The following is a 22,235-nucleotide window of genomic DNA, read 5'->3' as shown; positions in this document are numbered from 1 at the left end:
GTTTTTGTCATAAAGGAATGCTGGATTTTGTCGATGCTTTTTCTGCATCTATTGATCATATGGTTTTTGTTTTTAATTATGTTTATGTGATGGATCACATTTATTGACTTGCATATATTAAACCATCCCTGCATCCCTGGGATGAAAACCACTTGATCATGATGAATTCTCTTTTTGATATGCTGTTCAATTCATTTAGCTAGTATTTTGTTGAGGATTTTTGCATCTATGTTCATCAAGGAAATTGGTCTGTAGTTTGTGTGTGTGTGTGTGTATCTTTTCCTGTGTTGGTATCAGGATGATACTAGCTTAATAGAATGATTTAGGGAGGATGCCTTCTTTATCAATCTTCTGGAACAGTTTCAGTAGAATTTGTACCGATTCTTTTCTCTCAGTGTCTAAGTAGAATTTAGCTGTGAATCCATCTGATTCTGGGTTTGTTTTCTTGGGAATTTAAAAATTACTGATTCAATCTCACTGCTTGTTATTGGTTTGTTTAAGGTTTCTATTTCTTCCTGATATAATCTAGTAGGGTTTTATGTTTCCAGGAATTTGTCCATTTCCTCTAGATTTCCTAGTTTGTGTACATAAAGGTATCCATAGTAGTCTTGAATGGTCTTTTGTATTTCTGTGGTGTTGGTTGTAATGACCCCAGTTTTGGTTCTAATTGAGCTTATTTGGATCTTCTCTCTTCTTTTCTTGTTTAATCTAGCTAATGGTCTATTGATTTTGTTTATTTTTTCAAGGAACCGGCTTTTTAACCAGCTTTTTATTCATTAATTTTTCATATTTTTTTTGGTTTGCATTTCATTTGGTTCAGTCTGATCTTTGTTATTTCTTTTCTTCTTCTAGCTCTAAGTTTAGGATGCTTTTGTTTTTTCTAGTTCCTTGAGGTGTGACTTTAGGTTGTCAATTTGTGCTTTTTCAGACTTTTTGATGTAGGCATTTAGCACTATAAGCTTTCCTCTTAGCACTGCTTTTGCTGTATTCCAGATGTTTTGATAACTTGTGTCAATATTATCATTCAATTCAAATAATTTTTAAATTTCCATCCTGATTTCATTGTTAACCCAGATATCATTCAGGAGCAGATTATTTAATTTCCATGTATTTGTATAATTTTGAGGGTTCCTTTTGGAGTTGATTTCTAATTTTATTCCACTGTGGTCTGAGAAGATACTTGATACAATTTCAATTTTAAAAAAATTTATTGAGACTTATTTTGTGGCCTATCATATGGTCTATCTTGGAGAATGTTCCATGCTTCTGAGAAGAATGTATATGCTGCAGATCTTGGGTAGAATGTTCTGTAAATGTCTGTTAAGTTAATTTGCTCTAGTGTGTCACTTACATCCATTGTTTCTCTGTTGACATTCTGTCATGAAGATCTGTCTAGTGCTGTCAGTGGTGTATTGAAGTCTCCCACTATTATTGTTTTGCTGTCTATCTCATTTCTTAGGTCTAGTAGTAATTGTTTTTTGAATCTAAAAGCTCCAGTGTTTGGTGCATATAAATTTATGATTGTAGTATCTTCTTGTTGAATTGATCGTTTTATCATTATATAGTGACCATCTTTGTCTTTTTGTTTTTACTATTGTTATTTTGAAGTTTATTTTTTTCTGATACAAGAATAGCTATCCCTGCTGCCTTTGGTTTCTATCTGCATGGAATACATTTTCCTACCCCTTTATCTTGAGTTTATATGAGTATTTCTGTGTTAGGTGAGCCTCTTAAAGACAGTAGATATTTGGATTGTGTTGTTTTTGTCCATTTTGCCATCCTGTATCTTTGAAGTGGAGCATTTACACTCAACATGAATATTGAGATGTGAGGTATTGTTCCCTTCATCATGTTAATTGTTACCCAGATAGTTGTCTTTTCATTGTGTTATTGTGTTATAGGCCCTGTGAGTTCTAAACTTTCAAGAGGTTCTATTTTGGTGCATATCAGGCTTTTGTTTCAAGGTTTAGAACTCCTTTTAGCATTTATTTATTTATTTATTTAATTATTTATTATTATTATACTTTAAGTTTTAGGGTACATGTGCACAATGTGCAGGTTAGTTACATATGTATACATGTGCCATGCTGGTGTGCTGCACCCACTAACTCGTCATCTAGCATTAGGTATAACTCCCAATGCTATCCCTCCCCCCTCCCCCACCGACCCCACAACAGTCCCCAGAGTGTGATGTTCCCCTTCCTGTGTCCATGTGTTCTCATTGTTCAGTTCCCACCTATGAGTGAGAATATGCGGTGTTTGGTTTTTTGTTCTTGCGATAGTTTACTGAAAATGATGATTTCCAATTTCATCCATGTCCCTACAAAGGACATGCACTCATCATTTTTTATGGCTGCATAGTATTCCATGGTGTATATGTGCCACATTTGCTTAATCCAGTCTATCATTGTTGGACATTTGGGTTGGTTCCAAGTCTTTGCTATTGTGAATAATGCCGCAATAAACATACATGTGCATGTGTCTTTAAAGCAGCATGATTTATAGTCCTTTGAGTATATACCCAGTAATGGGATGGCTGGGTCAAATGGTATTTCTAGTTCTAGATCACTGAGGAATTGCCACACTGACTTCTACAATGGTTGAACTAGTTTACAGTCCCCCCAACAGTGTAAAAGTGTTCCTATTTCTCCACATCCTCTCCAGCACTTGTTGTTTCCTGACTTTTTAATGATCACCATTCTAACTGGTGTGAGATGGTATCTCATTGTGGTTTTGATTTGCACTTCTCTGATGGCCAGTGATGGTGAGCATTTTTTCATGTGTTTTTTGGCTGCATAAATGTCTTCTTTTGAGAAGTGTCTGTTCATGTCCTTCGCCCACTTTTTGATGGGGTTGTTTGTTTTTTTCTTGTAAATTTGTTTGAGTTCACTGTAGATTCTGGATATTAGCCCTTTGTCAGATGAGTAGGTTGCGAAAATTTTCTCCCATTTTGTAGGTTGCCTGTTCACTCTGATAGTAGTTTCTTTTGCTGTGCAGAAGCTCTCTAGTTTAATTAGATCCCATTTGTCAATTTTGGCTTTTGTTGCCATTGCTTTTGGTGTTTTAGACATGAAGTCCTTGCCCATGCCTATGTCCTGAATGGTAATGCCTAGGTTTTCTTCTAGGGTTTTTATGGTTTTAGGTCTAATTTTTAAGTCTTTCATCCATCTTGAATTGATTTTTGTATAAGGTGTAAGGAAGGGATCTGGTTTCAGCTTTCTACATTTGGCTAGCCAGTTTTCCCAGCACCATTTATTAAATAGGGAATCCTTTCCCTATTGATTGTTTTTCTCAGGTTTGTCAAAGGCCAGATAGTTGTAGATATGCGGCATTATTTCTGAGGGCTCTGTTCTGTTCCATTGATCTATATCTCTGTTTTGGTACCAGTACCATGCTGTTTTGGTTACTGTAGCTTTGTAGTATAGTTTGAAGTCAGGTAGTGTGATGCCTCCGGCTTTGTTCTTTTGGCTTAGGATTGACTTGGCGATGCGGGCTCTTTTTTGGTTCCATATGAACTTTAAAGTAGTTTTTTCCAATTCTGTGAAGAAAGTCATTGGTAGCTTGATGGGGATGGCATTGAATCTGTAAATTACCTTGGGCAGTATGCCATTTTCATGATATTGATTCTTCCTACCCATGAGCATGGAATATTCTTCCATTTGTTTGTATCCTCTTTTATTTCATTGAGCAGTGGTTTGTAGTTCTCCTTGAAGAGGTCCTTCACATCCCTTGTAAGTTGGATTCCTAGGTATTTTATTCTCTTTGAAGCAATTGTGAATGGGAGTTCACTCATGATTTGGCTCTCTGTTTGTCTGTTGTTGGTGTATAAGAATGCTTGTGATTCTTGTACATTGATTTTGTATCCTGAGACTTTGCTGAAGTTGCTTATCAGCTTAAGGAGATTTTGGGCTGAGACAATGAGGTTTTCTAGATATACAATCATGTCATCTGCAAACAGGGACAATTTGACTTCCTCTTTTCCTAATTGAATACCCTTTATTTCTTTCTCCTGCCTAATTGCCCTGGCCAGAACTTCCACCACTATGTTGAATAGGAGTGGTGAGAGAGGGCATCCCTGTCTTGTGCCAGTTTTCAAAGGGAATGCTTCCAGTTTTTGCCCATTCAGCATGATATTGGCTGTGGGTTTGTCATAGATAGCTCTTATTATTTTGAAATATGTTCCATCAATACCTAATTTATTGAGAGTTTTTAGCATGAAGGTTGTTGAATTTTGTCAATGGCCTTTTCTGCATCTATTGAGATAATCATGTGGTTTTTGTCTTCGGTTCTGTTTATATGCTGGATTACATTTATTGATTTGCGTATATTGAACCAGCCTTGCATCCCAGGGATGAAGCCCACTTGATCATGGTGGATAAGCTTTTTGATGTGCTGCTGGATTCGGTTTGCCAGTATTTTATTGAGGATTTTTGCATCAATGTACATCAAGGATATTGGTCTAAAATTCTCTTTTTTAGTTGTGTCTCTGCCTGGCTTTGGTATCAGGATGATGCTGGCCTCATAAAATGAGTTAGGGAGGATTCCCTCTTTTTCTATTGATTGGAATAGTTTCAGAAGGAATGGTACCAGTTCCTCCTTGTACCTCTGGTAGAATTCAGCTATGAATCCATCTGGTCCTGGACCCTTTTTAGTTGGTAAGCTATAGATTATTTCCGCAATTTCAGATCCTTTTATTGGTCTATTCAGAGATTCAACTTCATTCCTGGTTTAGTCTTGGGAGAGTGTATGTGTCGAGGAATTTATGCATTTCTTCTAGATTTTCTAGTTTATTTGCGTAGAGGTGTTTGTAGTATTCTCTGATGGTAGTTTGTATTTCTGTGGGATTGGCGGTGATATCCCCTTTATCATTTTTTATTGCGTCTATTTGATTCTTCTCTCTTTTTTTCTTTATTAGTCTTGCTAGCGGCCTATCAATTTTGTTGATCCTTTCAAAAAACCGGCTTCTGGATTCATTAATGTTTTGAAGGGTTTTTTGTGTCTCTATTTCCTTCAGTTCTGCTCTGATTTTAGTTATTTCTTGCCTTCTGCTAGCTTTTGAATGTGTTTGCTCTTGCTTTTCTAGTTCTTTTAATTGCGATGTTAGGGTGTCAATTTTAGATCTTTCCTGCTTTCTCTTGTGGGCATTTAGTGCATAAATTTCCCTCTACACACTGCTTTGAATGCATCCCAGAGATTCTGGTATGTTGTGTCTTTGTTCTCGTTGGTTTCAAAGAGCATCTTTATTTCTGCCTTCATTTTGTTATGTACCCAGTAGTCATTCAGGAGCAGGTTGTTCCCTTTCCATGTAGTTGAGCGGTTTTGAGTGAGATTCTTAATCCTGAGTTCTAGTTTGATTGCACTGTGGTCTGAGAGATAGTTTGTTATAATTTCTGTTCTTTTACATTTGCTGAGGAGTGCTTTACTTCCAAGTATGTGGTCAATTTTGGAATAGGTGTGGTGTGGTGCTGAAAAAAATTTATATTCTGTTGGTTTGGGGTGGAGAGTTCTGTAGATGTCTATTAGGTCTGCTTGGTGCACAGCTGAGTTCAATTCCTGGGTATCCTTGTTGACTTTCTGTCTCATTGATCTGTCTAATGTTGACAATGGAGTGTTAAAGTCTCCCATTATTAATGTGTGGGAGTCTAAGTCTCTTTGTAGGTCACTCAGGACTTGCTTTATGAATCTGGGTGCTCCTGTATTGGGTGCATATATATTTAGGATAGTTAGCTCTTCTTGTTGAATTGATCCCTTTACCATTATGTAATGGCCTTCTTTGTCTCTTTTTGATCTTTGTTGGTTTAAAGTCTGTTTTATCAGAGACTAGGATGGCAACCCCTGCCTTTTTTTGTTTTCCATTTGCTTGGTAGATCTTCCTCCATCCTTTTATTTTGAGCCTATGTGTGTCTCTGCATGTGAGATGGGTTTCCTGAATACAGCACACTGATGGGTCTTGACTCTTTATCCAATTTGTCAGTCTGTGTCTTTTAATTGGAGCATTTAGTCCATTTACATTTAAAGTTAATATTGTTATGTGTGAATTTGATCCTGTCATTATGATGTTAGCTGTTTATTTTGCTCATTAGTTGATGCAGTTTCTTCCTAGTCTCGATGGTCTTTACATTTTGGCATGATTTTACAGTGGCTGGTACCGGTTGTTCCTTTCTATGTTTAGTGCTTCCTTCAGGAGCTCTTTTAGGGCAGGCCTGGTGGTGACAAAATCTCTCAGCATTTCTTTGTCTGTATTTTATTTCTCCTTCACTTATGAAGCTTAGTTTGGCTGGATATGAAATTCTGGGTTGAAAATTCTTTTCTTTGAGAATGTTGAATATTGGCCCCCACTCTCTTCTGGCTTGTAGAGTTTCTGCCGAGAGATCCGCTGTTAGTCTGATGGGCTTCCCTTTGTGGGTAACCTGACCTTTCTCTCTGGCTGCCCTTAACATTTTTTCCTTCATTTCAACTTTGGTGAATCTGACAATTATGTGTCTTGGAGTTGCTCTTCTCGAGGAATATCTCTGTGGTGTTCTCTGTATTTCCTGAATCTGAGTGTTGGCCTGCCTTGCTAGATTGGGGAAGTTCTCCTGGATAATATCCTGCAGAGTGTTTTCCAACTTGGTTCCATTCTCCCCGTCACTTTCAGGTATACCAATCCGATGTAGATTTGGTCTTTTCACATAGTCCCATATTTCTTGGAGGCTTTGCTCATTTCTTTTTATTCTTTTTTCTCTAAACTTCCCTTCTCACTTCATTTCATCTTCCATCGCTGATACCCTTTCTTCCAGTTGATCGCACCGGCTCCTGAGGCTTCTGCATTCTTCACGTAGTTCTTGAGCCTTGGTTTTCAGCTCCATCAGCTCCTTTAAGCACTTCTCTGTATTGGTTATTCTAGTTATACATTCTTCTAAATTCTTTTCAAAGTTTTCAACTTCTTTGCCTTTGGTTTGAATGTTCCCCTGTAGCTCAGAGTAATTTGATCGTCTGAAGCCTTCTTCTCTCAGCTCATCAAAGTCATTCTCTGTCCAGCTTTGCTCCATTGCTGGTGAGGAACTGCATTCCTTTGGAAGAGGAGAGGTGCTCTGGTTTTTAAAGTTTCCAGTTTTTCTGCTCTGTTTTTTCCCCATCTTTGTGGTTTTATCTACTTTTGGTCTTTGATGATGGTGATGTACAGATGGGTTTTTGGTGTGGATGTCCTTTCTGTTTGTTAGTTTTCCTTCTAACAGGACCCTCAGCTGCAGGTCTGTTGGAGTACTGGGCACTGTGAGGTGTCATTCTGCCCCTGCTGGGGGGTGCCTCCCAGTTAGGCTGCTCTGGGGTCAGGGGTCAGGGACCCACTTGAGGAGGCAGTCTGCCCGTTCTCAGATCTCCGGCTGCGTGCTGGGAGAACCACTGCTCTCTTCAAAGCTGTCAGACAGGGACATTTAAGTCTGCAGAGGTTACTGCTGTCTTTTTGTCTGTGCCCTGCCCCCAGAGGTGGAGCCTACAGAGGCAGGCAGGCCTCCTTGAGCTGTGGTGGGCTCCACCCAGTTTGAGCTTCCGGGCTGCTTTGTTTACCTAAGCAAGCCTGGGCAATGGCGGGCGCCCCTCCCCCCCCCGGCCTCGCTGCAGCCTTGCAGTTTGATCTCAGACTGCTGTGCTAGCAATCAGCGAGACTCCGTGGGCGTAGGACCCTCCGAGCCAGGTGCGGGATGTGATCTCGTGGTGCGCCGTTTTTTAAGCCCGTTGGAAAAGCGCAGTATTCGGGTGGGAGTGGCCCGATTTTCCAGGTGCCGTCTGTCACCCCTTTCTTTGACTAGGAAACGGAACTCCCTGACCCCTTGCGCTTCCCGAGTGAGGCAATGCCTCGCCCTGCTTCGGCTCGCGCACGGTGCGCGCACCCACTGACCTGAGCCCACTGTCTGGCACTCACTAGTGAGATGAACCCGGTACCTCAGATGGAAATGCAGAAATCACCTGTCTTCTTCATCGCTCACGCTGGGAGCTGTAGACCGGAGCTGTTCCTGTTCGGCCATCTTCCCTTTTAGCATTTCTTGTAGTGCATGTTTTGTAGTGAAAAATTTCCTCAGCATTTGCTTGTCTGAAAATGACTTTATTTCTCCTTCATTTATGAAATTTAGTTTTGTGGAATACGAAATTCTTGGCCGACAGTTGTTCTGTTTAAGGAGGTTGAAGATAGGATGCCAATCCCTTTTGGCTTGTAAGGTTTCTGCTGAGAAGTCTGCTATAAGTCTGATAGGTTTTCATTTATAAGTTACCTGATGCATTTGTCTCACTGCTCTTAGAATTCTTGCCTTCATTTTGACTTTAGATAGTCTGATAACTATATGGCTTGGTGAAGATCTTTTTGCAATGAATTTCCCAGGAGTTCTTTAAGCTTCTTGGCTTTGGATATCTAGATCTGTAGCCAGGCCATGGAAGTTTTCCTCAATAACTGCCTCAAATTAGTTCTTTTTTCTTTTCCCTCAGGGACGCCAATTATTCTTAGGTTTGGCTGTTTTACTAATACCATATGTCTTAGAGACTTTGTTCATTTTTTTCTTATTTTTGTCTGATTGGGTTAATTCAAAAGCCTTGTCTTTGAGCTCTGAAATTCTTTCTTCTATTTGTTCTAGTCTATTGTTAAAACTTTCCACTGCATTTTGTAATTCCCTCAGTATGTTTTTCATTTGTCAAAGTTCGGATTAGTTTTTGTTGATGATATCTGTCTAGAGAATTTTTTTGTTCATATCCTGAATTGCTTTTTAAATTTATTTATGATGTTTTCACCCAGAAAGGTAATTTTGAATATTTTTGTGGCAGAATGTCACATGAAATCATGGAAGCTAAAATGAGTCTCTTCTGGGCAAAATTATTATAGCTATGGCATAATAGCTAAATAAAATTTGATCCAGGCACTGTTCAAACCTTGTACCTTGTTAAATAAATACAAGCATTACAACACAATATTTGAAGTAAATCCTTAAGATGCTAAAATATCTTTGTTGTTTTATTTATTTAATATACCAAAATTGCTTTTCCTTCATTTCTCAGTATGAACTCATACAATCTGACTATATTAAAATTACATATATGTATATATATTATATACACATGCTCAAAGTATAGAATTATTTTTATAATCTTTTGAGGTAATACTATATATTTTAATTTTTAAAAACTAGTATGTCATTTAAACTATCATTGTCCATGAAAAACCATCTGTTGGCATTCTAGTGAGAAAAAAGAAGGTATTTTAAATATATTTTAAAGTTATGTGAATTTCAAACAATAAAATGACTTTCAGGACTATAGCTGAAAACTCTTAAGAAGGTGGCAAAAAAGGTTTAAGTTTTTTCTTTTTTATATGTATATATATATATCTTGAACTACATTGCTAGTTGTGAAGTTTTAGAACAAAGTAATATCCTTTGTTCTTGTTTTGATAACATAGAAAGGCAAGCAAGTATCTTGGTATTTGATAAGGTATAAATTCATGGTCTAGAACCCAACAAAATCTGATGTCATTTTTATTCATCTGATATATCTTAGATCTGAGAGCATATAAAGAAATGCACTATGAGATATTATTCCTAATATAAAAGAGAAAAATTCCATTTTAGGATACAGGAACTGAGAGGCTCAAACTTTGGTGTTTTATTGGTGATATCTATCTCTCTAGAAAATTTTTCATTCAGACCCTGAACTTCTTATTAACTTTCTGTAAACATTTCTTTAACATGGAGGATGATGCTACTAGATTGTGAAGTCATTAGAAAAATGAGACAATATATTTGAAGCACCTAGCCCTCAATAAGTGGTAGCTATTCACATTTAGCCCAGCCTCTTCATTTGCACAATTTCTCCATGTTCATAGTAAGAGTCAGATTTTCTGAACTCAGCATTGGACACCTGCTGGTATTTTATGATTTATGGAGACTTCTCATTGTATTGTGTTAGATATGCATGTAATAGATCTCCATTACATTATTATTATTATCTACTACCCATGTAGTTCATCTCCATTACATTTTTATCATCTACATTGCTTTTATAGATTATTGAAACTTATACTTTTTATAATCAATATATTTCTTTTCTTATGTTTATAACTCTTCTGACAGTTGAAATTCAGATTTCAGGAAAAATCTAAAAATTCTGTATGAAAGCAGCTTAAGTGATCTAATGATACTTGGGAGTCTTCTTTTTCTTTGACTTCTGCATATACTATACAGAAAAATATCTTGAGGAAGTTGTCATTGAGACAGACTCACATTGCACTGGGCTATCAGTTATGTGACTGCCGCTTTTCTTTTCTCATTGCAGGTGACACAATTTCTTGCAACGTAACCTACCCTGGGAGGCATGGCCCTCCAGGTTTTGATGGACCTCCAGGTATTATCAATGAGAAGTTACTGTCTTATATACTTCCCAGAGTTAAAAAAAAAAAAAAAAAACCAACCAGACAGATAAATGAAGAGTGAATCCTCAGACTAGTTAGGACATTTCTGAAGTTTTGAGGGACCGTGGATAGGGGAAAACAGCATTTGTAGTAATTTGTAGTTAGGCCTCTAGTCTGCTGGTTTGAGAACACTCCAGATGGGCTTTTCAAATCTTTGTACAATAAAATTTACCTTGATTTGCTCACATATCAGTTAAAATGTCTGTACCTTGAAAGTTTTTGTTTTTTTGAGACGGAGTCTCACTTTGTCTCCCAGGCTGGAGTGTAGTGGTGTGATCTCAGCTCACTGCAACCTCCGCTTCCCAGGTTCAATGATACTTCTGTCTCAGTCTTCCAAGTAGCTGGGACTACAGGTACCTGCCACCGTGCCCGGCTAATTTTTGTATTTTTAGTAGAGACAGGGTTTCACCATATTGGTTAGGCTGGTCTTGAACTCCTGACCTTGTGATCCGCCCACCTCGGCCTCCCAAAGTGTTTGGATTACAGGTGTGAGCCACCGCACCCAGCCTGAAAGTTTTAAAACTGTATCTTCTTTCCTTTCCTGTGCCTCAAGAGTGAATAATGATCATTTGTTTATTGATTGTAAGTTTTACTTTCCAAGAGAACCAACATTTGATCAGAAACATTTGAAAAAAATGCCCAAATATCTCTGTCCTTGTTTGCACATTCATGCGACAGCTTCATTTGAATCAATCACTTATTTTTAGATGAATGAAATCCAAAATCTATCTAATATATTTTGCCTAACTCTTCTTTGTTTCTTTAGAGTTCCCTACCTGTTCATTACTAGTATGAATAGTGACTGACTGTTACTCTCTCTACCATCAAATTTCATGACAATAATGTGTAAATAATCTCAAAATCTCAGTGGGCTACAACAAACACTTATTTTCTATCTTATGGGTCTGCAGGTTGGTTGGGTTTAGCTGATCTAAGATGGTCTCTGTTGGCTTAGAGTGTAGCTCCAAGTTAGGTTTGGGGTTGCAACATGCATCTCATTGCAAGGCCAGGCTTTTCTCATGTGATTGCAGAAATGCAAGAGGGCCAGCTCAGCTCACAGGCTCCCTCCACACCTCTGATTGGATCATTGGCATTCATTTCCTATTGCCCAAAACAAGTCACATGACCAAGCCCTGGGTAAAAGGGCAGGGAATTACACTCCGCCCACCACAAGGCAATGGCAAGAGTGCAGAAATATAATTCCGTATCAGCGGAGTGGAGAATTGCAGGTTGACGGATTGAATGTTCATTTTTACTTTTACTGGTCATGGGTGGATAAAAAAAAGTTTGATTTCTTTCAGCAGCTGTAACTTCGAGAGAAGTGAATACTCACATTTTAATTTGACAGTTGTGCCTCCATTGAAGTTTATGATTTGTAAGTTATTTTAGCTGAGATAACTCCTTGTAGAAAATCACAGAAGGTTTAAAATAGATTCTCTAGGCTGGGTGCGGTGGCTCATGCCTGTAATCTCAGCACTTTGGGAGGCCGAGGTGGGTGGATCACGAGGTCAGGAGATGAGACCATCCTGGCTAACATGGTGAAACCCCGTCTCTACTAAAAACATAAAAAATTAGCCAGGCGTGGTGGCGGGCGCCTGCAATCCCAGCCACTCGGGAGGCTGAGGCAGGAGAATGGCGTGAACCCAGGAGGCAGAGCTTGCAGTGAGCCGAGACTGCGTCACTGCACTCCAGCCTCGGTGACAGAGCAAGACTCTGTCTCAAAAAAAAAAAAAAAAAAAAATTCTCTATTACTTTTTGCAAGTGCTTTTTGCCTATACTTCATTTAAGGGCAAATTCAGTAAGATGCAGGGAAATAGATTTTGGTCTTTAATCTGATCCTTTCTTGTCAAGATAGACACTGGCCACCACCTCTTTACCCCTACAAGGGCAGACAATGGTTGCATAGTCGTGTTTCAGACCTAGCATGGGAAGATACCAAAAAAAGTCACCTGAATGGTGGTGCAAGTTCCAAAGGCTTTCAGGAAGAATCCTTCACAGGATGGCTTCTGAGAAAGTGCCTTAACAAAATCACTCCTAGAAAACATTTATTTGGAGCATATGACTTACAATATATTTTTGTAAATCAGGATAGGCAACATCCTTACTTCCATAAAGTAGAAATATTCTAAAAGGACTTAACATAGACTTAAAGAAAATCATCTCATTTTGTTCACATTAGATTTTGTTTTATTGAGTCTGTGTTTTGTTTTTATTATTGTTTAGGTCCGAAGGGATTTCCAGGTCCCCAAGGTGCCCCTGGGCTGAGTGGTTCAGATGGGCATAAAGGCAGACCTGGCACACCAGGAACAGCGGAAATACCAGGTCCACCTGGTCAGTGAGGTTTTTTGTTTTTTTTTTTTCCTGCTTTGGGAATATCTATCAGGAACTTTTTAACATTTCTACCGATGGATAATTTCATTGAGGAAATGGTCCAGGGATCCCTAGATAATAGGGAAATGGTGTTTCTTGATAGACCCTTAGCTATATTGTGATAACTTTCAGATTATAATTTTATAAGTTGCCAAGTCTCCTTACACCTTGAAGCATAAGTTGTGGGCTATTATTCGTCTATTATGTTGTTGAAACTACTCAGTCCAGCCAGAATGTTTGCCAGAGAAGGAAAGCAATTAGGGAAACATCATTGGCTTATAGGAAACACAAAGTTGCAGTTTCTCTCTCTACAAAAGGTGGCAAAACAACATTACTGTTAAACTGCTCTTAATTTTAGTAAGTACCCCTGTGTTTTTAAGAAAAGTATTTTTATCAAAGTAAGTCTTACATGTATTGGTTCTATACTTGCACATGTTATCATTAAAAATTTTTTTTTGTTGTTAAATAGGTTTTCGTGGTGACATGGGAGATCCGGGTTTTGGAGGTGAAAAGGGGTCCTCCCCTGTTGGGCCCCCAGGCCCTCCCGGCTCACCAGGAGTGAATGGTCAGAAAGGAATCCCGGGAGACCCTGCATTTGGTCACCTGGGACCCCTGGGAAAGAGGGGTCTTTCAGGAGTGCCAGGGATAAAAGGACCCAGAGGTGATCCGGGATGTCCAGGGGCTGAAGGTATGAGGGCTTTGCTGTCCTTTTGGTGCATAGAGCTGGCTCAGTTTTGGAACAGGTCACTGAAGAACGTTTAGATTATTTTGCTTTAGGCATGTAGAATATAAACAGTTTACCCAGGTGTTTTCCCTCATTTGGGGTGCTGGTTACATTTCAAATAACCTGAATCTCCAGCCTTGCCTTTGCACTTTATTGATTGTTTTCAAATGCAGGGCAGCTCACTGTGGTTCATTCAACTCAATTTGATTCCGCAGCTAGTATGTTGGTGCTGCAAAGGCCAAGAGCAGGGACTGTGTAACCTGTCTGGGGCTGTTGCCAGGTGGAAGGTAGGCAGGCCTGATTGTGAGAGGAAGAGTGGCTTAGAGGCTGGAGCTGTGAGCTGGCATCTGGGAACGCTCTGTGGGAGAGCCGGGTATGAGCTGAGCCTAGAGGACAAGCTGTCCGCACAGGAGACAGGGTAGAGGGACCTTCATTCCATTTGGGGTGGCAGGCAGGGCATCAAACGCAAGAGAGGAAGATGGCCTGGACACTGATTCATATCCTTTTCTGAAATCAGTAAGGATCCTTCAGATCCCCGGTGGAGTTTTTCAGGTTTTAATGTACTTAAAAATAACCAAGTCGGGGGTGGGGCAGCTCATTAAAATTATTGTCTTCAGGACCCCAGTCTGAGGAATTCTGATTCATTATTTCTGGGGTGGGGCCCCACATTCTGAACTTCAGTGGGCCTCTTGGGTGATCGTGATCAAGATGTGGACCACAGATCAGATGTTTACAAAGAACATTCTGGTTCTTTTCTAAAAGTCAGTGGGCCAGTGTTTATTAGGCATCCACTAGAGTACATTAGCACAGGACACGTGGAGGAGAGGAGGAGAATTAGCACCCTCAAGGAGCTTGCATGGAAGTTTGTAAATAAAAAGATTCATATTGAAAGAAACAATTAATTGGAAAGTAACAGGTGAAACATGATGTAAGTCAATAAAAATAATGACCCAGTAATCCGACTATCTCACTTGTGAAAATATATCTAAGGGAAGTGTTCAATGGAAGAAGGTTATAGATATGAAAATGCCCTTGTAGTATTATCCACAGCAGAGGAATAATTGGAAAGAACAAAGACAGACACACACACACATACACACACACTCTGTCTCTCAAAGGAATACCGTCCAGCCATTAGCAATTTAAATCATATTTGTAAAGACTGCAACAAACTGGAAAACATTTGCAGATTAATATGCAATCTGAAGCGCTCCAACAACTGAATTTGCACTGATTACTATTTTTAAATGTAAACATATGAACCAAAATGTAAAGAAAACATAGGAAAACAAAGTAGATTTTTGGGTTAGGGTGTGGAATTATGGGGGATATTCTTTCCTGAAGATTATGACACTGTCTTTCTAGTGAGTAGAAATTTGAGAATACAAGTGATGAAATCTCTCATAAAATGCAAATTCATACAGTGCAGACTGGGTTTGTAAATATTGTAGAGATTTGGTGTAAAGCCTGATGCAAAGTTAGAGGTTAATTAAAATTAGGAAGAACCAAGTGGTTTCTTATTTGCATAGGCAACTGCAGTCCACATAACCTTATCAAGTAACTCACTTAGCAATGCGTTGTTTCGCTGTTCATAAGGAACTCATTACATCTATGATAAGAAAATCCATTCAAAGACTTAACCCATTTGAACACTGATTCAGGATGAAAATATTCACCTCCAGTATTGATATGCGTGAACAATTCATCATGGGCCATCTGTATAGTTTTTTGTCATGAATGTCATGGATGTATTGTATCATTTCAGGGCCAGCTGGCATTCCTGGATTCCCAGGTCTCAAAGGTCCCAAAGGCAGAGAGGGACATGCTGGGTTTCCAGGTGTCCCAGGTCCACCTGGCCATTCCTGTGAAAGAGGTGCTCCAGGGATACCAGGGCAACCGGGACTCCCTGGGTATCCAGGTAGCCCAGGTAAGTGTCAAGAACTGTGAAGGGTCTGGGGCTTACCCTACTTACAATTAAATAAGCTCCCCTTTTACTCTTTTATGGATGCTGCCAGAAGCAAGAGTCCTGAGTCAGAGACAAAGGACTTCGTTACTCATGAGTTTCATGTTGGTTTGCATCACTTCCCCCATGTCACCCAAGTCTCATGGGGCAACGTAGTGGGCTAGTTGGCCACACACACAGTGGGTTGCATTATATGAGAGGAGCCCTGAGCCAAGGAACCACTGCTTTATAGCAACCTGTGAGAAAGCCTGCTTTTCCTATTGAGGAAAGTGCTATATCATTTATCAAGGGTGCTTGCTGCAAACACAAGCTTGAGAAGTTTCCCAGGTAAAGAGCATCAGGATCTTGCATTCTTGGCATACCCAGGAAGACGTAGGAACACAAGAGACCCCTGGAGTGTCTCCTAATACAAGGTGCAGGGAGGCTGCCTTAGTCCATTCGCACTGCTCTACCAAATACCTTAAACTAGGCAATTTATAAACAACAGAAGTTTATTTCTTATGGCTCAGGAGGCTGGGAAGTTCAAGATCAAGCTGCCAGCAGATCTGGTGTGCCTTCCTTGTGTCCTCACAGGCAGATGGGGCAAACAGCTCTTTTGCACCTCTTTAATAAGGTCACCAATCTTATTCATGAGGGCTCTGCCCTTATGACTTAATCACCTCCCCAAGTGTTCACCTCTTAATACTATCACATTAGTGATTAACTTTCAACATATGAATTTTGGAGGGACACATTCAGAACATAGCAGGGGCTATTTTCAATATGATCTTCATTTCACTATTCACATTGTTTACTCTGTCATTTAAATGCCATTGCTTTTATCCAAATGCAGTAATATACGCACTTGAAAAATTAAAACCAGATTGAGGCAAAACTTTCCGCTACAGCCATATTTCTAGCACCAATAACGCTAGACACCAGCTCTGACTTCTTCTTGGCTGTAGAGCTTCAGGAAAAACCTGGAAAGTTTTCTTCTATTAGTTTCCCTCCACCAAGAGGAAATACAAATACAATGTTTGTTTTTTCTTTTTGTTTTCTGTTAAAAATATTTTTATAATCTTCATTCATCCCTACTGGGGAACATTTACTCAAATGATCTGCCCTTCTATTTATGGCATCTAGAAAAATATATTCTTAGATTGATGGAAAGTTGCTACTGTTATTTTAGCCAACAAATATTGCTTTACTGTTGTTTAATGCATTGTTTAAGCTACTGTATATTTTTCCTGCTGTGTGTGAAGCCAGTGTTCAGCCTTCACACACTGTGGTCACTGTGGTTTGTCTTAGGTGCTCCAGGTGGGAAAGGACAGCCGGGAGATGTGGGGCCTCCCGGGCCAGCTGGAATGAAAGGCCTCCCCGGACTCCCAGGACGGCCTGGGGCACATGGTCCCCCAGGCCTCCCAGGAATCCCAGGTCCCTTTGGAGATGATGGGCTACCTGGTCCTCCAGGTCCAAAGGGTAGGTAGTGCTTTTCCATGATGTCCTCCCATCTTAGAAACGTGAAATCCACTGCCAAGTGAAGACTGGACAGATGACCACACGAAAAGAGTTAACTGTTAGTCTGGCTTTGTCCTTCCCTTAATGATGCCTCCCTTGCTCTTGTCCTCCTTATTGTTATTTCCAGTGGCGAAATGTTTCTGTACCGGTCAATGGGAAAAGGGGTTTGAAGGTGTTAGGGCCACAGAATTCATGAGGACTGGGTAGCACGGTAAACTCCTAGGGTCGGGAAAGGTGCATTTTCATTTTGGAGGGGGTCCCCACTCTCATCCCTACCCCCAGTTAGGGGATTAGGACTCAGACACATCAGGGCCCACACTTCAGGTCTGTAGGTAGGAAACTGAGGACAGGGCAGCAGAGCATGGAATTTTTTTTTTTTTTTTTTTTTTTTTTAGGAGACAGAGGCTTGCCCTCTAGCCCAGGCTAGAGGGCAGTGGCAGGATCATAGCTCACTGCAGCCTTGAACTCCTGGGCTCAAGTTATCCTCCTACCTCAGCCTCCTGAGAGGCATATGCCACCATGCCTGATTAATTTTTTTTTTTTTTTAGGAGACAGGATCTCGCTATTTTAGCCAGGCTGATCTTGAAATCCTGGCCTCAAAGATCCTCCTGCCTTGGTCTCCCTAGTGCCAGGATTACAGGTCTGAGTCACCGTGCCCAACTGAGCCCAGCTACTAAGTGCAGTGAGGTTGACAATTGTTTACTTTGAATACAAACTCAGCGTTAGGCAGGAGTTTGCATCTGTAGATGAACTACGAGGAACACAATATATAAGAATCATACTAGCCTGTAAAATGTTTTCCTAGGGCCAGGCACAGTGGCTCACACCTATAATCCCAGCAGTTTGGGAGGCCGAGGCGGGTGGATCACTTGAGGCTAGGAGTTTGAGACCAGCCTGGCCAACATGGTGAAACTCCGTCTCTACTAAAAATACAAAAATTAGCCAAGGGCGGTGGCTCACGCCTGTAATCCCAGCTACTCGGGAGGCTGAGGAAGGAGAATCACTTGAACTTGGGAGGCAGAGGTTGCAATGAGCCGAGATCGTGCCACTGCACTTCAGCCTGGGTGACAGAGTGAGACTCTGTCCACCTCCCACCCCTGAAAAAATAAATAACAAATAAAATATTTTCCTAAAACTTTATGCTCTCATTTCACCAGGACCCCGGGGGCTGCCTGGTTTCCCAGGTTTTCCTGGAGAAAGAGGAAAGCCTGGTGCAGAGGGATGTCCTGGCACAAAGGGAGAACCTGGAGAGAAGGGCATGTCTGGCCTTCCCGGAGACCAGGGACTGAGAGGGGCCAAAGGTAAATAAAATACAGCCATGCAACATGCATTTGTTTCTGGTATTTGATCCAAACCTAGAAATGTGATCTCTGAAAAATAAAATAGGACTGGTCTGAAGCTTGGATTCCTCCTCCTTTTAGTTCTATGGTATTTGTTTTAGAATTTTAAACAAAATTCATTTTCTTTACCTCTTAATCTTATTACATATAGATGGCAAATGAATTGCTCTATTAATTGAAAAAGAATTAACAAGTGGTTCTTAATGCACTGATTTATAGCTTCTAGGTTTCAGAGAACTTTCTCACCTTTTGGGAAAGGGGTCTCTTGTTCTCCAACCTCTGTTTCAGTTAGAACAGAAGTTGGTAAGCTCTTCCTGTAAAAAGCCTGATAATAACAATTTCAGGCTTTGCAGGCCATCTGGTCTCTGTCACAACGACTCAAGTCTGCTTTTGTAGCATGAAAGCAGACATAGACAACACAGAAACAAATATAAAATACAATTTTCAGTAAGATGTTATTTATGGATACTAAGGTTTGAATTTCATATAATTTTCACACCACGAAATATTACCTTGTTTTTGAGTTTTACCCCTCGACCATTTCACAGTGTAAAAATCATTCGCATCTCATGTGCTGTACAGAAACTGGCAGCAGGAAGGATTTGGCCCATGGGCTGCAGTTTGCCAACTTCTGAACTACCATGAGTCCACTTTCATCTGGGCCACGAGTAGAGTTTCCCCAAGCTTCATTTGAAAAAAAAGTTTTCTGGCCAGGTGTGGTGGCTCACGCCTGTAATCCCAGCACTTTGGGAGGCCAAGACGGGCAGATCATGAGGTCAGGAGATCGAGACCATCCTGGGTAACACGGTGAAACCCCGTCTCTACTAAAACTACAAAAAATTAGCCAGGCGTGGTGGTGGGCACCTGTAGTCCCAGCTACTTGGGAGGCTGAGGCAGGAGAATGGTGTGAACCTGGGAGGCGGAGCTTGCAGTGAGCAGAGATCGTGCCACTGCACTCCAGCCTGGGTGACAGAGCGAGATTCTGTCTCCAAAAAAAAAAGTTTTCTTTACTATGAAAAATAAGTTTTGAGACCAATGGTTTAAATATTATGTCCCCATCCCTGTTAAATGTTTACTCCTACTCCTTAGTCCTGAGGCACTAATGGGTGAAGGTAGTATTTCCTTTCCAGTGTTGAGAAAAAATGCTTGACAATTTTCAGACCCACGGATTTTTGCCCTTAAGGCCTTTTGGGCAAGTAGCCTCATATTGAATTAAAATTGCCTTTTCTTCTTAGTTGATTGATTCTACCACAATTTTTTGTTTTATTAGCTTGTAAATTATTTATGTGGAATCAAAGAATCAAAGAGTCACTCTTTGCTAGCTTAGATAAGTGATGTTTGCTGTGCTATTATGTTACTATACAATTATCCCACTAAAAATTAAAATTTGGACTAACGCCAGTGATGGGCTAGTAAACTAGTTCTTTGAAATTTAAAAAAAAAAAAACCACCGTGGTTTATAGTGTTTGCTGAGTGTCATGGCATAAATACTCCTGCCACAGCTGATTTAAAGTTAGCAATGGTTTAACAACTGGTTTGCAGGGTTCTTGAATTGTGGTAACTGGCACTCGTCAAGCTGGTAGGAGCCCACGCCTGCACATTGCTACAGGTGGCCAGTGTTTGCAAAATCAGGCAGAAGTATGGTATGCCCTTCCTACCTTTCGGAAGTCAGTGTGAGGGGTGCCACATTGAGATAAGTGTCTGTTCTTTTAATATAAGGAAAGTAAGAGAGGATGGCTAGGAGGAGATATGGAACTGGAAATATGACATGGGCAAATTCAAATTTTATAGAACAAAGCGACATTTTTTGTAGACTGGAACTTTTCAAATCTGTCTTAACCTCAGTGAAGACCCCGACCAGTTTGGTTGAATTTGGCAAACATTCAGTGAGCACTCCTGGTACACCAGACTCTGTGGCTGGACAAGTGGGGTCAGGAACGTAAAAGATGACTGACCTTCCTTTAGGAAATCAGCCAATGATGGTGACATTTTGTGATCTACATAAATACAGCTTCGTAGGTTAAGTGGGAATTTGATTTGGGAGTGAAATGTAGTAATGGATAAATTATGTGTGTGATGTTCCTGTTCATTTTGTTCTTGCATAATTAATATCCATAGGAGCCATAGGACCTCCTGGAGATGAAGGAGAAATGGCTATCATTTCCCAAAAGGGAACACCTGGGGAACCTGGACCTCCTGGAGATGATGGATTCCCAGGAGAAAGAGGTAAACACTTAAGAGTTTTTAACCATATCAAATAAGTTGACATCTTTACAGATCACATGTGTTAGGCAACTTTCCCCAATAACACTGAGATTAGAAAAGACTTTTTTTTTTTTGAGATGGAGTTTTGCTCTTGTCACCCAGGCTGGAGTGCAGTGGCACCATCTCAGCTCACTGCAACCTCTGCCTCCCGGGTTCAAGCGATTCTCCTGCCTCAGCCTCCCGAGTAGCTGGAATTACAGGCGCATGCCACCACGCCTGGCTAATTTTTGTATTTTTAGTAGAGATGGGGGTTTCACCATGTTGGCCAGGCTGGTCTCAAACTCCTGACCTCAGGTGATCCACCTGCCTCGGGCTCCCAAAATGCTGGATTACAGGCGTGAACCACTGTGAGAAAAGGCCATTTTTTTAAGATATAAATAAACACAAATAAACCTTGTGGTACATTTTTTGCTTCTCCATGCTAAAATTTAGCTGAAGTTCCTGTGTATTCCTAGATTTGGATATTCTAAACTGGGATCAACCTGAGCTATACATAAAATACTGGTTTCAGGTTTGGTAGTTGGTTTTAAAGTGAATAGCGCAGTGACTGTTCAAGTCATTATGACCAGTGCCTCTCAAACTTCAGAGCATATTAATCACCTGGAGAGCTTGTTAAAATGCAGATTCTGATTCAGCAGCTCTGGGGCAGCCAGGGATCCTGCCTTTCTAACAGACACCCCCATGCCCATGCTAATGGTCCACAGAAACATTGCAGAGCGAGGATTTTTGACAACCCCATTTGTGTGCTCCTTCAAGGTCAGACTTAGTCTGCATGAGGTGCTCATCTTGGCTTCTCTCAGCTAGTTGTTAGAGGGCAAATATTTTAACTTTTCTGGCTAAGGGCTTCTTCATTTGTAAAATAAGCAGCTGAAGCAAATAATCCTGTGTGCTCCCTCCCACCTCTGATAGTCCTTAGATATTCCCAGGCAGCTTCTTTCATCAGTGAGGTCACTGAAGCCAGAAATGATCAGGAAGCGGCTTGGGACAGCAATCAGAATCCTCAATACCTTTGGCTTTATCTCCTAAAAGTAGGACCAGGTCCCTCAGCCTAACTATTACCTAGCTCAAAATTTCAGCAGAGACCTGTAACACTTCCAACTTCATCAGGTGATAAAGGAACTCCCGGGATGCAAGGGAGAAGAGGAGAGCCGGGAAGATACGGACCACCTGGATTTCACAGAGGGGAACCTGGTGAGAAAGGTCAGCCAGGGCCTCCTGGACCCCCAGGCCCTCCAGGCTCAACTGGTCTAAGAGGGTTCATTGGTTTTCCAGGACTTCCAGGTGACCAGGTAAGGGGCTACTGCTTTGTGGGGGAAGAGACAATAAAACCTTTCTGTTCTTAGGATGTCCGTAAGGAGCTATAATTTGCCAGCGTATATACCATTGCCCTTTCACTGGCTTTTAGAATGTAAGGTGTAGCTCAAGGAGAAAATAGAGCCTTCTAGAAGGCCACGATGAAACTGACATTTCTGACCAGTGCTCCTGCCTGGTTCCCCTAACATAGAGTCACATAATCACTATCTCCCAGCCTGTTTTAAACCACCCATGAAGACTTGCCTCATGACCACTGGTTTATTGGAATGAAAGTCGTCCTGAAAAATCACCCAAATCCTGTCTTTAAAGTCTTCCAGTTTCAGATATCAC

General features: G+C 40.6%; 1 protein-coding gene across 1 annotated transcript in view; it reads left to right on the top strand.

Moving 5' to 3' along the window:
• Positions 1 to 22,235, top strand: part of COL4A4 (collagen type IV alpha 4 chain) — a 158,817-nt gene that overhangs the window by 91,379 nt on the left and 45,203 nt on the right. The window contains exons 26-33 of the mRNA XM_031008834.3: positions 10,297 to 10,365; positions 12,656 to 12,763; positions 13,272 to 13,490; positions 15,292 to 15,453; positions 16,777 to 16,947; positions 18,144 to 18,287; positions 20,445 to 20,552; positions 21,699 to 21,880. Coding sequence (XP_030864694.2) covers positions 10,297 to 10,365; positions 12,656 to 12,763; positions 13,272 to 13,490; positions 15,292 to 15,453; positions 16,777 to 16,947; positions 18,144 to 18,287; positions 20,445 to 20,552; positions 21,699 to 21,880 — 1,163 coding nt within the window. The remainder of the gene's footprint in view (positions 1 to 10,296; positions 10,366 to 12,655; positions 12,764 to 13,271; positions 13,491 to 15,291; positions 15,454 to 16,776; positions 16,948 to 18,143; positions 18,288 to 20,444; positions 20,553 to 21,698; positions 21,881 to 22,235) is intronic.

The sequence above is a fragment of the Gorilla gorilla genome, chromosome 11 (assembly GCF_029281585.2).
Source record: "Gorilla gorilla gorilla isolate KB3781 chromosome 11, NHGRI_mGorGor1-v2.1_pri, whole genome shotgun sequence".
NCBI classification, from domain to species: domain Eukaryota; kingdom Metazoa; phylum Chordata; class Mammalia; order Primates; family Hominidae; genus Gorilla; species Gorilla gorilla.
Note: the sequence above shows the minus strand (reverse complement) of the source record. Positions and strands in the feature narration are given on the sequence as shown.